This window comes from Danio aesculapii, chromosome 18 (genome assembly GCF_903798145.1).
Source record: "Danio aesculapii chromosome 18, fDanAes4.1, whole genome shotgun sequence".
NCBI lineage: Eukaryota > Metazoa > Chordata > Actinopteri > Cypriniformes > Danionidae > Danio > Danio aesculapii.
Window position 1 is genome coordinate 34,984,919 of NC_079452.1, and position 18,945 is coordinate 35,003,863.

The window sequence follows — 18,945 nt, forward strand, 5'->3', positions numbered from 1 at the left end:
ACAAACGTAATTACACAATTTAATTACAGATGTAATTACATACAGGTATTTAATCAAGCATAAGTACGCAGTAAATACATGTATTTACATAATACGTACATTGTAACGAATTAATAATTTCGGTGTAAGTACATAATAGTTAAGGACACTTAATATAAAGTGGGACCATTCTTTTATATTTTTTTCTCCAATTTCTGATTTTTTTCAACACATTTCTAAACATAATAGTTTTAATAACTCATTTCTAATAACTGATTTATTTTGTCCATGATGACAGTACATAACATTTGTCTAGATATTTTTCAAGACACTTCTATACAGCTTAAAGTGACATTTAAAGGATTAACTAGGTTAATTAGGTTAACTAGGCAAGTTAAGATAATTAGGCAAGTCACTAGCTATGTTTCCATCCACCTATTTTTATGCGCGCTTTGGTTATGCGCATAAAAAACGGTTGATGGAAACACCAATGCGCATACATTTTAAACGTGCGCATAAAAAAACCATACGCACACAACTGAGTAGGATAAACTTTTTTATTCGATAAGAAATACTTTGCATAAACTACAATGGAAACACTTTTACCGAACAAACTCCAGTATGCGCATTAAAAAAGGTCATGTGATTTTGTTATAAGTGATGATGTGATGATAAAAATGTATGTGAATGGACAAACCATTAGCTGAGCACACTGTAAAACATCTGAAATGTTGTTTTGGTCATTCTAAAACACCTTAACCATTTTAGTATTAGTGTTATTATATTATTAATGTCCAGAATCAGAAGCGTCTGTGCTCCGTGTCCACGCCACAATGCCGGTCGGCAAAAGATTACGTGTCTGCTCCTCCTACTGCAGCAAAATCCGTTTTTACTTTTGATATTTGGCGCCAGTTAGTCAGGAAGTGACGATTTGTTCTTTTTGACTCATTAGATGGAGACGCTGCTTTATTTGCACATATTTTATGCGCTATTCCAGTCTTGCATACATTTTATTTGCATCTTTAGATGGAAACATAGCTACTGTATAACAGTGGTTTGTTGTGCAGACAAACAAAGAATATTGCTATATATTGTTATATTTATAAAACATATGAAAATGTTTTAATTCAATTTATTTTATCTGACCAATTGTAGGCCCATTGTATGCCTAGAAAGGCAGCTTTTTGACACAGTTGTACTTACCTTACGCAGAAGTATAGCACAATGGGTCCAGATTTCTTGGGAAACTCGTGTTCCAGAACACGGCGATCTAACTGCAACCAGCTGAAATGACCCCTGAAACACACACAGCCCAAGAGAAATGACTGATAGCATCTGGAACAGCAACCGGAAGTGCAACATCTTAAAAGGTCTCATTCACAGTGCCACAGAGCGTCATAAAACATCATGTGAAAAATGAGCCACAAGAGGGTCATTTTATGTGCAAGATGTCATCGCTTGTGCATTTTCATGCATAATTTAGTCTATGATGACAAAAACAAAGCACTCGGGAAAGAACAACATCGATACTTCATTCATTGTATACATATATAAATAATAATCTTTAACAAGTAATTACTAATGCAATAGTATACTTTACTTTTTAATGTACATTTTTGTACATTAATTAATATTGATATTAACACCTGCCAAATGCAGGTAGATTATGGTGTGGCGGGTTAGACAGCCGCTCCCACTAGCCACTTTGGCTGGTTGAAAATAATTGTTCAACAATGGTTCGACAATAAGGATGGCCCAATGTGCGTGGAAATGTGATCTTAGAATCGAGAAGCACCACGACTGAAAAAAATAAAGCAGATGAATACTGATGAGAGGATGATCACTCGTCTGCACAGGTGATGTGATTGTTTGAAAAGTGTTCATGCTCCCGTTCCCTGGTGTGAAGTAACCATACCTAATGTAACTGAAGAATTTGCTTCTCTTTAAAACAGACTGGACAAAAAGCTACGCTCGTGTATTCACAGTCCTGCTGTGCTCAAGAGCTCCAAATTTGTAAAACATATATAATTTTGTAAGCAGCAGTGTTTGCTGCATTTACTTTAAACATTTTTTGAACAGATAACTAAATAAATAAATAAATAAAATGTATTATTATAACCAGGTGTGGCGACGCAGTGGCGCAGTAGGTAGTGCTGTTGCCTCACAGCAAGAAGGTCACCGTTTTGAGCCTCGGCTGGGTCAGTTGGTGTTTCTGTGTGGAGTTTGCATGTTCTCCCTGTGTTCGCTTGGGTTTCCTCCGGGTGCTCCGGTTTCCCCCAGAGTTCAAAGACATGTGGTACAGGTGAATTGGGTAGGCTAAATTGTCCGCAGTGTATGTGTGTGAATGCAAGAGTGTATGGATGTTTCCCAGAGATGGGTTGCGGCTGGATGGGCATCTGCTGTGTAAAACATGCACTGAATAAGTTGGTGGTTCATTCCACTGTGGCAACCTCCGATTATTAAGGGACTAAGCCGAAAATAAAATAAATGAATACCCATGTGTGTGTGATTATTACAGCACATGGACTGTTTTTCTCCTGCTTTCTTTTGCTGACAGTTAGTTTTTCTTAATATGTTTTAATGATCATTTTTTGCAATAACATTGCTTTAATAGGAGATTACCTCCACATTTATGTGTGGTTAACTGGTGATATGAAACCTTTAGCCAGGAGAGACCATTGTACATAGTTTTAGATACATGACAATAATTCTTTTTCAATGTCAATAGCTTTTTTGTTTTTTTTTTAAGAAAAGTTTTGTTGAATTGTTTTGAGTGCATGTATACAGCTACATTTTGCTTGTTTTGAAAGATTGATTGTGGTTGAGAAATAATTATTTAGTTATTTTTGGTGTGGTCAGAGACAAAATTATGACTATTGAAAATTGCAAGTGGCTAATAATGTTGGAAATCTACAAGCCACAGTGGCTGGTGATCAAAAAAAAGTTAATGTCAACCCCTGATTATATATATATCATTCCGCAGTGGCGACCCTGGATTAATAAAGGGACTAAGCCGAAAAGAAAATGAATGAATGAATATATATCTATATATATATATATATATATATATATATATATATATATATATATATATATATATATATATATATATATATATACATATATATATACATATATATATATATACATATATATATATACATATATATATATATACATATATATATATATACATATATATATATATATATACATATATATACATATATATATATATATACATATATATACATATATATATATATATATATATATATACATATATATATATATATATATATATATATACATATATATACATATATATATATATATATATATATATATATATATACATATACATATATATATATATATATATATATATATATATATTTTTTTTTTTTTTTTTTTTTTTTTAAATATACAAATTTTTATAAATATAAAAAATAATAAATAGATAAAAAATATTTATTTCTTAAGGGGGATAATAATATTGACCCTAAAATTGCCCAACAAAATGTAAAACTGCGTTTAGTCTACCCAAACTAAAATGAATAAGAATTTTCCCAAAAGAAAAAAAAATGATAGGAAATACTGTGAAAATTTCCTTGGTCAATTGAACATCAATTGGGAAAATGTTTGAAAAAGAATAAAAATGTTGCTAATAAATGTAGCTTTTAAGGAAGTTGCATGGATTCTGGGTTAAACAATATTAACTCTAATGCTTGTATCACTGACAAGCAACCTCGCAATGGGTTTTAAATGATGTTTGTATAGGCAAATGATTGTGCCTCTTTACACGGCGTGTGTACTTTTTTTCTGACAGAAATGCATTTGTCTATTTGCATGTTGTCCTTGGCGACTGTAAACTGTCAAGCCCTTGTTGAGAAGGATGTACAGCGGGGTGGATCAAAGGTCACCAGACAACATTTCCAAATCTCTGGAAACTGCAAATAACACATTTCCCCCAGCAATGAGAACACAAGCGGATCTGTGTGTGTGTGTTAAAGAAACCAGTCGAAGATACATCTAACAAATGTCGCACAGCAGTATGTGGCATTGTGTAGGACTAAATGAAGAGCTGGCTGTCACAGAAAGTGAAGCAGGAAGAAAGAAGGAAGCCAATCATCTCTCTGTGGAATTATCACAGCATGTTCACTCATCGACAGTCCTGACACACACAAAGAGCTGAGCTATCCTCGATCTCAAAGTCTATTCTCATAGGTTTGACTGCAGTTTTTTATGAGTAAACACACCTGTCAACCCTCCTGTTGTTGTCTGATTCTCCAGTATTTTACCATTCTATCCCGCTATCGTCCCGTTTGAGTATTTTGCCGTATTTCTCCTATAATTTTAATCTATCTATAAACAGTGAAAGTAGCACCTAAGCCGATCTCAAATGTGATATAATAGCAAGAGCTGTTCAAGAGAATTATGCTTTCGCTTTATTTTGTCTTGAAAGCACATCGAATCCCACATTTCAATGTCGACAGGTATGGGGTATACGTACGTCTCATCAACATAAGAGATTCCAAAATATTCCTTCTCCTTGAGGTTGAAATGGGACGCCACCAGGTCAAGAAGATCCTTCGCCATTAGCTTGGGCTACAAGAGACAGAAATAACAGATGTTAGTTGTTATCATCAAAGAGAATGTATACACACCCAGATACACACACAGACACAAGGTCAGGGAGCTGGCAGGCTGTGAGCGTTGTATTCTGATGAGTATTGATGCACTGCAGTGACTCTGCAATTTCATGTCGGCTCTGGGTGTCTGCAGTCTGTGTGTGTTGCATCAAGACTCACACTACTGTATAATTGCTTTCAGCGACAAAAAATTATGTTTCGTGAAATAACTCTATGTCTAGAGCTCAAGCAATGTTCAAGGGTGAAAACGGATTACACACAGGTTTTCAGAACATACAGTTCTGTGTAAAAGTCTTAAGGGGGTCGCACACCGGATGCGCCACTCGGTGACGTAGCTCACCAGGCCATGCAGCTCCATGCATTTTATAATTTTAAATATAGATTTCTATCAGGGTACGCATACCGTCCGCAGCTGCCAGCTACGACTCAGGACACTGTTTCTATTTCTGCCGCGCCACAAAGCACCATCTGAATAGTTTCATATTAGATACTGTACTTTTCGAATGTGCACGTCTGGTGTGCGACACTTCCAACTGTCACAAGCACACCGCTGAGTGGCGCATCTGGTGTGCGATCCCCTTAAGGCCCCAAGTTCGATGTGTTGTTTTAGTGAGGTTGTAATGACATTATATATTACTTCCATTCTCTTTATTAAAATCTAACCAGAAAATACAGGTTTCGGTTGGATTTTTTGGGTCTAATTGTTTAAGACTGAAATAAAAATTTTGAGAAAGATGAAAGAATGAATGAAAAATATTGGAGTTTCTGTCTTGGTTTGATCTGCAATTCTGCCAGAGCTGTTGTCAATATTGTTTGAATTGATGGGATTGTAAATGCTGAAAATTACAGGTTAAAGGTTTTAATTTGTCATGTAGTTCCTACTACAAAGCGCCTAATTTGTAATAGTTTTATTTTTCAGCATGATAATGATTCCAAACCCACAGCTAATGTAACGAAATCATAGAGAAAATCAGCTGATGAAACAAAAGCTGCACCCCAAATGGCACACTGTACACTATGTACTCTATGTACTTATGCACTTACACACTCAACAGCATAGTATATGTATCTAGTGTTGTCACAAATTGAACACTAATGTTTTTTTACCAAGCGGAAATTTAAACTGTTTCCCTGATGACGTTTGACGGTTGCCAAATTTGTGAAATAAATGACCAACAACAACCCAATAATACCTGCCATGAGTATAATCACATTCACCATTGGGAGGCGCTGTAATCACTCTCGTAGGAGAATTTCGCTTTCACAATCCAAAATAAATAAAGTAATCCAACATGTGCGCCTGATAGCTCCGCCCCTTTCGCTACGTGAGCAAAACTGAGGTCGTTGAGTGCGTGAAGTGTCCAACATTCCACACTTTATTTTACCGGTTGATTGAGTGCATCATCCGAGTAATTAAAGTGCACTTATTATTTGCAAAGTTTTTTAGTGTGAATGCACTGGATATACTATTTATACTACAAAATGGCGTAGAATAGTGGATAAGTATGTGATTTGGGATGCACCTAAAGACTGAAATGACTGAAATGGCCTCCACAGAATGCAGACCTGAATATTATATACAGTATGTATAGGCAATATCATATGCATTGATATTCACCTGGAGGAAAGGAGAAAGATAGAACATGCTAAATCTAAGAAAGAACTGTAAGAAATGAAAGATGCTAAATATTAAAAGCACATCAAAACAAAAAAGTTCAAGCGGTCACGTTAAACACAAACTTTTGATGGTAGTCTTTTGATTCAATACTTATTTTGTCCTGAATATTGTGTACATATTTCCTGTTTGTATATCAAAGGTGTAGTTCACCTTTTTGCACCACACCGTTTAGATAGATAGATTTGTGCAAAAGTTGTGGCCTAAGGCTTTTACACAGTATTGTATTTGGAAGAACAGATTTGATTGGTGGTCCTACAGTTCAGTTATACATGTGAACACTTCATCTCTGGACAATCTCTTAAAACTTTTTTTACTGTTGCTTTATAGATCATTGATCTTATTTTGATGTTATTAAATTCTTTTTTTGTTTACTTGTTTCTACTTTTGAGGCTTTTTAAGTTATTGATCTTATTATGATGTTATGTGATATTCTTTATTCATTGTTTCTACTGTTGTGGCACCTTAAATTGTGTTAAATTGTGAATGTATTATTATTATTATTATGTGTGAAAAGAGTGTATTAGCATAAGAATGAGATGACAGAATTATGTTGTTAATTTGCTGAATATTGCTTCGGATTGTTATGCATTTTTACTTATGATTAATATATGTAATATGCCTTTTCCTACTCCTTTTGGACATGTATAGGTTGAAACTGATTTGTATTGCGTCGTGTTATTTTGCTTTGTTTATTAATATTATTAGAGACATTTTATTATTTTTCATGTTCGACAAAGCCTAAAAGTCTAATGTTGATGGTAAGAGTATACGCTGTAAAAAACGATTAGCATTAACATGCTGCATTATAATTATTAAGCAAACAAACTATGTGCATAATTACAAAAGTTCAGTCAATGTATTTACTGACTTTTCTTAAAGGTGCTGTAAGTTTTTAACTCTTCTAAAAATACCATAATATGTTTAGAGATATTTAAGAAACATGCCAAGTGAACATTCTTGTTTATCTGAAAAACAATGCTGAAGTCAGATATTCTGCTTTGAAAATGTGTTTTCCGTGCCGGAACGATGCCTTTTTTTTTTGTCATTTTAACCTGCCCAATGCCAGTTTAGCTAGTTATATTTCAGCACCCTGGGTTGCCTTGCTGAAAAACCAAGTATTTCATCCATTCATTCATTCAGAAAGGCTCTGAAAGTATGCATCCGTGATGGAAATGCAACCTCTGGTGGACAGTAGCAGACCTCGAAATGAGACGCAGATTCAGTTCCACATGAGGTTATTAATTAGCAAATGATATAAATAATACAACCGTAAACATTAGGTGAGGAGGTTACATTGTAACCCCACGTCCCAACAACACGCTACATGACGAGATATGCAGTGATGAGAAATTTGTCCGTTTGCACCAGACGAAACACCACAGAAATTTAAATACAGCCATTCAGAGGCACATAATATGCACTCACTTACGAAATGGTACGGTTTATAATCTATTTAATACATTTTAACCCTCTTTAACATTATTAAATGTACATGCTGGATCACTCATATGTGTTTAGTTCTAAAGTTCAATTTCAAACGGTTTATTTTATTTTCAAGATCTGAGGTGAACTATCTGCTGCTGCTTTCAGTATATGGCAATAAATGTCATGTCAAATGGCCTTCAAACTCACATTATTAGCATTTAACACTGAATAAAGCACATAAGGTGTACCTGAGGTGATCATTGTCATAGTTTTCTGATGTTCACCTGTGAGAATTTGAAGCTGTTTCTAATAAATCAATTTGAGGTGTTGGTTAAAACTCCTTTTATGGAAATATGGAAAATATTCCTTCTATCGGGTGCTGCTGCTTTTATTTAAAACACGGTGTAAATCACTCGCTCATTTCTCAATCTGGCAACCTGCGTTTGCGTTGATCCAGGAGTGAAATACCTAGTTCAACCACTGGGTGTCAAACCTATATATTGCACCTTTAAGTAAAATCAACTTGTTGCATTTAAGACAACGGCTTTACTCACTTTTTTAAAGTAAAGTAACTAATCGCTTTTTATAGTGTAGCGCTACAAAGAGCTAGACTAACAGCATTGAAACATGTCCAGAAGATTGTGGGAAATGGAGAGATACTCCAGTTGTCACATGGTCTTTGATTCTGCAAGCTCGGGGCTTTCCTTGTGTGTCAGAGCCAATGTGTGGTAAACCATGGGTGTGTCACTGGCTTTGAGTGTCGACGTCCTGGGACATCAATGTACTTACCAAGCTTACTCAGTGAATAGAACACATTTAACTTTTCTTGTCTACAAACACATTCACAGTATATTAGTGTACACATTTAATAATGAATGTGTTGGTATGCACATTCAAATGTTCGAGGTCTGAGATTTGTAAAAAAAAATTTTTTTAATTCAATTCAAGTTTATTTGTGAAGCGCTTTTCACAATAATAAACAAAATAAACAAAAATTATTGTTTCGAAGCAGCTTTACATTATTGTATTACAATCAACTTCTGAAAAGTGAAGGTTATTAGTAACTAGGACTGCACTATATGTCGTTTCAGCATCGATATGGCAATCTGTGTATCCGCAATAGTCACATCGCATGAGCTGCAGTGTGGAGATGATATTATACAGGCACGTCATGATTTTGCCAAGTACAATCCTGCGATCCTGGATTAACATCTATGTTGATCCTGGAACATCATTTTTGTTGGAAAATGTTATCCCTAACTATTCCCAATCATAACTGTCAATTATTCCCAAAATCAGAGGGGAATAAGAATCATGCAGAAGTGCATAACCCTAACTGTAGGCTTACACAACATAAACTGTAAACATATCCCTTAATTCTGATTGGCTGATTGGAATGTTGTTCCAGGATCAACATAGACGTTAATCAAGTAACATGTCCTACCTGGTGAAATTCGGTTGGCATTATACAGGAGCCACAGTTCAAAACATTCATTATTTCTGGAGTCATTGTCAAAGTTCATCTGTGAGTGTATGAGCATTTCAAGCCACTTTAAAGAATTTAGGCACAAGTAATTATGTGTTCAACTATAATAAAGATTAATTGTGTTTATGTGCATATGCAATAGATGTTATAATAGTGTTATTTCACATTTGCTTATTTAATTTGTGTCTAAATGCTGCTAAACTGCCGAAAAAACAAGTACTGTTTATTTCCCTTGTATCTTTGCTCTACTGTATTTATTAATGCTTGTGATTGGTTTATTATATTTTATGCACATGCAAAAGCATCCCAACTGATGTCATTTTATGATTAAAAAATAGAGCCTTTAATTTAATCTAAAGAAAAGTATACTCTGTGTCGCAATATGTAATCGCAGAAAAAAATTGCAATGTCAGTTTTTTCAATATTGTGCAGCCCTATTAGTTACCATAACTGTTTTAGTTACTGTTAACTTATAACTTATAGTAACTAATAGCTTTGAACAGTTAAACTTATATGGGGCGGCACAGTGGCTCAATGGTTAACACTGTCACCTCACAGCAAGAAATTCGCTGGTTCGAGTCCCAGCTGGATCAGTTGACATTTGTGTGGAGTTTGCATGTTCTCCTCGTGTTGGCTTGGGTTTCCTCCGGGTGCTCTGGTTTCCCCCACAGTCCAAAGACATGCGGTACAAGTGAATTGAATAAACTAAATTGGCCGAAGTGTGTGTGTGTGTGAATGTGACAGTGTGTGGGTGTTTCCCAGTAATGGGTTGCAGCTGGAAAGGCATCCACCGTGTAAAACATATGCAAGATAAGTTGGCGGTTCATTCGTGTGGTTCATTCGTGTTCGCTGTGGTGACTCCTGATGAATAAAGGGACTTAGCGAAAAGAAAATGAATGAAAAGCTGCACAATGTGGCATCATATTAGTATTTTGCATTTCCATATGTACTGCCTTTACAACAGAAACAGATAGAGTGGCAGTACGCATGCAAAACTCATCATTAAAAATAATGGTACCACAAAATAAGCATAAAATGATGGGGATTTGTTTTTCAATAACATAAATATGTCATGTTTTTTTTCTACATATTATATAAAGATCATCAAATTTCTAAAATGGTGTGGATTTTTTTTAACAACGTAAATGCATCATGTTTTTTTTCTACATATTTCATAAAGATCATCATTTATATTTTATTAGAGCCTACACGTCTTGATACTATGTGTTCCCTCTTTAATAATTCAACCCTTCGATAAGTACAATAGTAAAAAGCACCGAAAGGCGCGTGAAAGAGATCTAAAGAGTCAAATCTATCAAACAAAATGTGCACACGATATGCACAAACACTGTTTGTGTTCAAAACACTTTAATTACAGTTTCGGTTTCAACACAAACCGTTTTGAATCAAGTACACACACAGATACACACTAAAGCAACAACACTCTTTATAAGAGAGTCAGCCCACCCACACGCCCTAAAAATAGCACAGCAAAATCTGGAGCAAAAGTACAATGACTGCCTCAACCTCTGCTTGCAGACAGAAAGAATGAAGAGAAATGCAAAAGACACAAGTACAAGGTTTTCACTACTTTTGCTGTGTGTTTTTACGTTAATTATTATGCACATCTTCTTTATAAAGCTTTACCAGAGGAAGTGTTTAAATCCTAGTGAACTGTCTACCTAGAAAGCAGGTAAAGGTAATTTCCTGTCAGTCAGGATGTGCGATGTCAAGTAGTGATCACAGTTAAGCAGGCGCCATGGTTTGGAATACATGTAATTCGTGGATTAATTACAAAGTTCAACCATAACAGAGTGTTTAAAGTTGATCATGTGCACATGTTTTCAAGACTTGCTGTGTTCCCAGTGAGTTTAAAGGGTCATAAAACCCCTCTTTCGGTTCAAATCTACCTCAGAATTATTTAAAAAATGCTTCATGATGGGCGTGGAGAGCTGAGAGCAGAGGGAGGAGTGGGCATGGCCAGCAGAGAAAGGGAAAAAGAGGGAAGCGAACAACTGTTGTCAGTTGGCTCACAAAATGAGACAAGCCGTGAGGAGACGCATGATTTTATAGTTTACAAAGTTAAAATGCAAATAAATGAACAGTAATTTAATGACCTGCTACATTTGTTTGTCATCATTTCACACACACATAACCAGAATTTGTTATATCATTGCAAAGTAAATGTAAACAGTAAACACTGTAAATGAGGACGACTTCTCTCCTCCTCAATCCCCGGGTCTGAATGCAGACAGAGTGGATAGTAGTGCAGCAGGTCTCTTGCCCTGTCTAGTCCAACCATTAGCCCTCCCGGTAATCCGGAGAGTTTTAAAAATAGGCGAACACAGCAGCATGGATATAGGTGATGTGTCTGAATGGTAATGAACTCAACTGATAAAAGACAAGGTCCGCCATTCTCCAATTCTCGTTTAGCTCTCCCAACAAAAATGCTTGCTGAAAACCAACAGCTTTGCTGTATGAGCCCTGCCAGCATCGCAGTGAAAAACATGCAACAAACCCTGGGGTTCATGGAAACAAACACGTACGACCCTTTCTAAATGGTTAAATATTCCATGCTGTCCGCGGACGCGGTCTTACCCAGTCATTGGGTCTCACGACTTAGCAGGTCTGCCTTCCCTTACAAAAAATAACTGCAGCAAACTGAAGTAAAACTGCAGTACAACAGTAGTGTATAGAAGTATAACTGCATTAAAATTAAGTACAGCTGCAAAATTGCAATACAGTGAAGTATTAATACAGTTCAATACAGTACAATAAACTTAAACAGCAGTATAAGTTGCACTAAAATGGAGTAAAAACAAGTAAACTCTGTCTTTACTGCACTTGTGCTGCTGTAGTCTAAATAGTGTGGTAAGAACTGTACAGCACCTGTGTCCCAAGGGGTTTTTTCTTAAACATTATTTTGCACTTTTTTTCAGGCATGTTTCTTTTGATTAAAGTAATTTTCTAATTAGAATTTGAAGAGTTTATTTGCAAAAACGAATAATAAAAAATAACTGCAGTGAACTGAACAGTACAACTGCAGTAGCCTATATACAAGGATAACTGGTAAAATTCAATGCAACTGCAAAATTACAGTATAATGAGGTATAAACACAGTTTAACTACAATGCAATAAAGTTCAACAGCAGTAAAATCTTCAGTGCAACAGAAGTAACATTAAATAAACTGAGAGGGGCAATATAGTGATATGTTATATAATGTATTACACTTAGGTCCATAAGTATTATAAGTGCACTTTAATTTTATTATGTATTGCAGTATTGTAGATGTATTTCTGTAGTTAGTTATGCTTCTGAAAAGTCCAATACAATATATTGAGGTAGTGCTTCAACAATACAACTGAAGTATTGCAATAGACGTACTGCAGTTGGTTGTATTGTAGTACTTCAGTTGTATTGCTGTAATACTGTGATATACTTAAATAATGCAGCTTTTCAGTGTCCAAAAAAACTGCACTTTCCAGAATTTAGCTAAAACTGCAGTATTCCTTTAAAAAACTGCCGTATTCTTTTATTAGTAATTTTTTCTAAGGGTTGCCATCAGAAAGCACATGCTCTCATGAATAATTAAGAAGCAGGGTCTTCTCATAGGATAAGAAAGCTTCGCTATGAATAATAATGAGAAACTGACAACTTATCACTCCACTATTAGTAGATGCACAATACGTCACCGATTCCTACCGATCCCACCCCAATAAGGATTTTAAACCCAGAAGATGAAATTAGCTGTGAAAAGCTCAAAATTATCAATGTTTTGCCCACAATTAAAGCTGACAGGTCCTAATGTTGTCTTAAATGAGGCTCAACACACAAAAATCTGTCAAAAAGGTTTTTTTAAAGGTACTTGAGGGTTTCTTGAACCTTTAAAGCCTTCAGGTGCAAGATAATGTTTTTAGCTAATGTATACTGCAAAGAATATCTAGTGCTGTTTTACATTTTATAATTCAATTTCTGTATCTGAAAGCAGTTTATATTCCTAAAAAACAAAAACACCACGTATTTCATTTATTTATTAGTTCTATTGATCATTCTAAATCTAAAATAATGAATTATTCACAAATACAGCTAATTACAGTGTGTCATCTAGAAGGGCTGCACAATATTGGAAAAATCTGATATTGCGATATTTTATTTTTCTGTGATAAATAATGCGTTATGAAGACAGATTCACAAGATAAATAGCTCTATTTGACAGTTTTCTAGGGAGTCTAAGGCTACGTTCACACTGCGAGGCTTAGTGCTCAAATCTGATTTTTTTTCACAGATCTGTTTTTTTGCATGGCTGTTCCAGATCCTGTTCCTAAACTGACCCGCATGCACAAAAGTACAATTACGGACAGCACAAAATGTCTAATTATGCACACAATGTGTATACAGTATGAAGTAAGCACGTTCTCAGATCATGCTTATGATTATTCCTCTTTTCACAGACAACCGTGGTGTATTTCATGAACTGTGAAGGGTTTTTCTGCTAATACTAATCTATATTTCGGCATTTGAGACCTAAAATAAGTCTCGTGATTGAAAACACATATTATTTGTGATTTATGATAAGCTTGGCGCATGGCGCTCTGACCAGCGGTGTAGTGAACTCATCAAGGGTAAATGAGCAGCCGCAGACTTAACTGGAAAGGTGGAGTTGGTTTATCTCCGTTTGCAGAGTTATTTCATTGTACTTCATAATAAACAACAGACACGTGCAGAAGGGGGGTTTGGGTGCTCGAGCACTTGCTTTTTTTTTCTCTCGGAGAGAAAGTTCCCCCTCCTTTGCACAGATCCCCTATCTGCAACACCCACGACGCTCTTCAGCTTCATGATCAACCCGTGCCTCAATCGTTAACCAGATTAGTAAACAAGCACCAGTTTTGCCTTCAAAATCTTTTTCAACATGAACAACCAACTTTCTGTGGGACAGTAATCGCCCTGTGTGCCATTCTACTATGCTGCTGAAGAGTAGAGGATGTTTGCAGAATGATGACGCATGTCGCTCGAAGATTATGTAAAAGTCACATGAAATACAACATAATCGTTCACACAGCGGTCACATTGCAAACCATCAGATCTGTGTCTGATTTAAGACTACATATGAAAGTGGCACAGATCTGACCTGAAAAGATCAGATTCCATGCGGTTTGGGCTGTTCACACTGTCATCACCTGAGTCACTTGAGGGGGAAAAAATCAGATTCCAGCCACATTTACCTGCAGTGTGAACATAGCAGTATTCAGGTACTGTAATAACAAATTCTTATACTTTGCATTGTCTCGTTTCTAGTCCAAGCATCGAAAAGATTCTTAGGTCCAGTAAACATACTGTATTTTTTTTTTATGTACTCCCCTACAGAATCATCCTAATCAATCTAAAATGATGAATACTTTCCAAATAGTTATTCAACACAAGTTAAATTGTATTCAAATCACAACATATATCGCAGAATAAAAAAATATTGCAATGTTAGATTTTTATAATATCGAGCATCCCTAATGCAGAGCGTCTCAAAACATCTCAAATAGTCAAGTCCCATTTGAGTTAGCATGCTGCCTTAGAAGGTAGTTGCCTATATACTGTAGACAGCAAAACCACTGGGTTTTGGATCAGAGCATCATTATACAGCTTTAAAAAACCTCACAGTCTGCTGAGACTGCAATTACAGTCCTCTCTGATTCACCACGCTCCCTAACATCTCAAAAAAACTCAGCTTTTAGCTTCCAGCAAGACATCTTGTTTTAGCGATTTCTTTATCTTTGATGCTGTTAAAAATGTAGTGACTCACACAACTGAAACAGTCAGAATCTTTTAAGACAGTTGGCCTGTAGTTCTGCAGGTGAGACCTGCATCTCTGTACCGCATCAATCAATTGGCACGTTTAATCTCATCATTCAAGGCAACGCGGTGTGAAACAGCTCACTTCCTCAATTAGCCAAAGCGAGTGTGTAAGTGTGTGTCTGCGGTAAGGAGAGGAAGTGGGTTTAATATGACCACAATCTTCAATCTGGATGCATTTGTGGTGGTGTACGTTTGTGTGTGTGCGTGTTTGTGCATTTAACAAAATGAAAAGCGCTTAAACTGAAATCCTATCTATTTTCTTAAAGGGACAGTTCACCCAAAAATGAAGTCGTTTCATACCTTACTGAGTTTTTTTCTTCAGTTCATTCATTCATTATTTTCCTTCGGCTTAATCCCTTAATCTTCAGGGGTCACCACATTGGAATGAACCACCAACTATTCCGGCATATATTTTAGACAGCGGATGCCCCTCCAGCTGCAACCCAGTACTGGGAAACACTTCAAATACACACACACACTCGTATACTATGGCTAATTTTTTAAAATCAAATTTACTTATAGCGCATGTCTTTGGAATGTGGGGGAAACCGGAGCACCCAGAGGAAACCCACGCCAACACAGAGAGAACATGCAAACTCCACACAGAAATGCCAACTGGTCCAGCTGGAACTCGAACCAGAGACTTCTTGCTGAAGGCAATGTGTTAACCACTGAGACACTGTGCCGCCCCTTCTTCAGTTCAACTTAAAAAAAACAAGATTTTTTGAAGCAAGCTTAAAACCATTGCATGAAAAAACTAATTCTACTGAAGTCAATGGTTACAGGTTTTCAACATTTTTAAAAATATCTTCTGTTGTATTATCCTCACCCTTTTTAGCCTTTACAGTGAAAAGTGCTCAAACTGAAAAGCTCAAAATGAAAAGCACTCAAACTGAAATCCTGTCCACTTCCCTTAAAGGGACAGTTCACCCAAAAATGAAATGGTTTCATACCTTTATGAGTTTCTATCTTCAGTTCAACAAAAAAGAAGATATTTTGAGGAAAGCTGAAAACCATTGCATGAAAAACAATTTCCATGGAAGTCAATGGTTACAGGTTTCCAACATTTTTCAAAATATCTTCTGCCATATTTAACAGAAGAAAATCATAAAGATCTGAAAGTTTTCTGTCATTTATTCTTTAGATGATCCTTTTTACTTTTACTATTATTGTTGTTGTTGGCATTGTTATTAATAATTTTATTACTTAACAACCTCCTGTATGTCTGTATTTTGTTTATTATATGTATTTTTTTAATGCTCATTGTTATATACTGATCATCCACGTCATATTTTCGTGTTCACATAATTTTAAGAGAGATCTGAAAGAAGTCATTTAGTTTATCCTTTGTACTTTTACTTTTATTGTTGTTGTTGCCATTATTTTTATTATTATTTAACAACCTCCTGTATTTTATTTATTACACATATTTTTTTAATGCTCACTGTTATATCCTGATCATCCACGACACATATTTTTTTAATGCTCACTGTTATATGCTGATCATCTACGACACATATTTTTTTAATGCTCACTGTTATATGCTGATCATCTACGACACATATTTTTTTAATGCTCACTGTTATATGCTGATCATCTACGACACATATTTTTTTAATGCTCACTGTTATATCCTGATCATCCACGATACATATTTTTTTAATGCTCACTGTTATATGCTGATCATCTACGACACATATTTTTTTAATGCTCACTGTTATATGGTGATCATCTATGACACATATTTTTTTAATGCTCACTGTTATATCCTGATCATCCACGATACATATTTTTTTAATGCTCACTGTTATATCCTGATCATCCACGATACATATTTTTTTAATGCTCACTGTTATATGCTGATCATCTACGACACATATTTTTTTAATGCTCACTGTTATATCCTGATCATCCACGATACATATTTTTTTAATGCTTACTGTTATATGCTGATCATCTACGACACATATTTTTTTAATGCTCACTGTTATATGCGGATTGTCTATACGTCATATTCTTTGTGATCACATAATAAAAACATTCCAAATCACATTCAAAATAAAAATAAAAATAAATAAAAATAAAACAAAAAAATTTGATGGAAAAAAAGACAGAAGGATGAGCAAAATGATGACAGAATGTTCATTTTCGGGTGAACTATCCCTAAAGGATAAAGACCTTCTCTCTTTCCGTCTCTGTTCATCCTCAAGACCTGATTATGACAGTTACTGATATAATAATGTATTTAGAGTCTTTGAAAAGTCCAGATAAGAAGAAAAGAAGCAGTATTAATATCCTGTTAGTGTGCGTCGAGGGCCGTCAATATAAGCGCTGTATGGTTTAAACAGATTTAATGTGGGACGGTTATCATCTCCTCTCTGCCATAACACTTAGTGAGGCTGATGCAAATCGCAGACATATGTTTTCACATGGAGGAGCGTGTGATAGCGTGTGTGGCCTTGAGGAGGAATATCCGGACTGATGTGATTTAATATCGTTAAACAGTGGGTGTCTGATCGGGATGGAAAAGCGATGACAAGAAAACACACCGTAAGGTCTTAACAGGTCTAGATAACAGACATCACTTCATCACAGCGAATGATGTCAACACCATCCAACTCTGGTGTTTTTATTGAGGATTTATCACTGTTATGAAACATGTTGGTCTGACTGAGGTCCTGTTTACACTAATATGTTTTAGTTTTAAAATGCAGAAGTTTTGCTATGGTTACGTCCACACTAACCCAGAGTTTTCGAGCCCTGAAAACGAAGCTTTTTGAACACTGAAGAGGCCGTTTTCGTTTTAAGGGTGCTTTCACACCTGCGTTATTTAATTCGGTTGAATAAGTTCGTTTTCCCACTTGGTGCGGTTCGTTTGGGCAGGTGTGGATGTAGCGATCACACTCGAGTGCACACCAAAAGCGGACCAAAAAAGCGTACAGAGACCACCTCTTCAAGTTCGAACCCTGGAGCGGTTAGTTTGTGGTGGGAACATGATCCGATCGTAAACAGACTCAACAGCAAAAAGTACTGCGCCTTTTGGACTAATCCAGCTGCCGTAGTCTGATGCACTGTCCCATCTCATGGGTTTTGGAGGAAAAATATTTGTAGGCAGCGCTTTACTAACAGCTTTAAACGGGGGGGGGGGGGCATTACCTGATGGATCGTTGGTAGTATTTCTGGAAGATGAACATGTCCCAGTTTAGCTAACGTTAAATTAATTCACGCCTCCTCCTGACGCCTTCGCCGATTGCAATGCATTAAACATTGTTTTCCAGCCGCAGCCGCACTTCATTCTCGAAATGTATAGTTTGTCTAAAGTGATGTATAGAAATATATAGTATATAGTATACTATGAGCAGGGATACAATCAGCCAGTGCAGCGACATTTTGTGTCTACCGGTTTGTTTACTTGCGGGAGTTCCATTGGCATTTTCCCGCATGTTAATTCTGACCAATCAAAAAGCAGTTTAGGAAATACGTTCAATAACATCTGGCCAATGAGTGTTGTTTACTTTGTCACATGACTGCATTTTGGATCTTTTCAATTGGTTCGGACCAAAGCGATCAGTGTGGTGTGAAAAGGACCAGAAACAGCAGAGAAATGCTACAATGTATCATTTGTTGCCCTTGGTCCGGATCAAATGAACCGAACCACAGGTGCGAAAGCACCCTAAAACGCTGCTGCACCGTGTCAGTGTGGATAGGGGAAAACGGAGACATTTGAAATCTGATTGAGGCTTTTCCTCAAAATTAAATGCACAAATTTCCATCTTGCACCCTTTCCTTAAGTTCAGACTTCGCAAGTTTGATATGCAAAACCCCCGAGGACACTGGGTAAATCTTTGAAGTGTACTTTATAATGTTATTCACATC

The 18,945-nt window shown here is 36.0% G+C and overlaps 1 protein-coding gene across 8 annotated transcripts in view; it reads right to left on the bottom strand.

Moving 5' to 3' along the window:
• Window positions 1–18,945, bottom strand: part of frmd4a (FERM domain containing 4A) — a 255,772-nt gene that overhangs the window by 67,715 nt on the left and 169,112 nt on the right. For all 8 annotated transcript variants that reach the window (XM_056478927.1, XM_056478923.1, XM_056478921.1 and 5 more), the window contains exons 3-4: window positions 4,493–4,587; window positions 1,183–1,275 (exon numbers count right to left, since the gene is read on the bottom strand). In XM_056478927.1, the coding sequence (XP_056334902.1) occupies window positions 1,183–1,275; window positions 4,493–4,587 (188 nt within the window). The remainder of the gene's footprint in view (window positions 1–1,182; window positions 1,276–4,492; window positions 4,588–18,945) is intronic.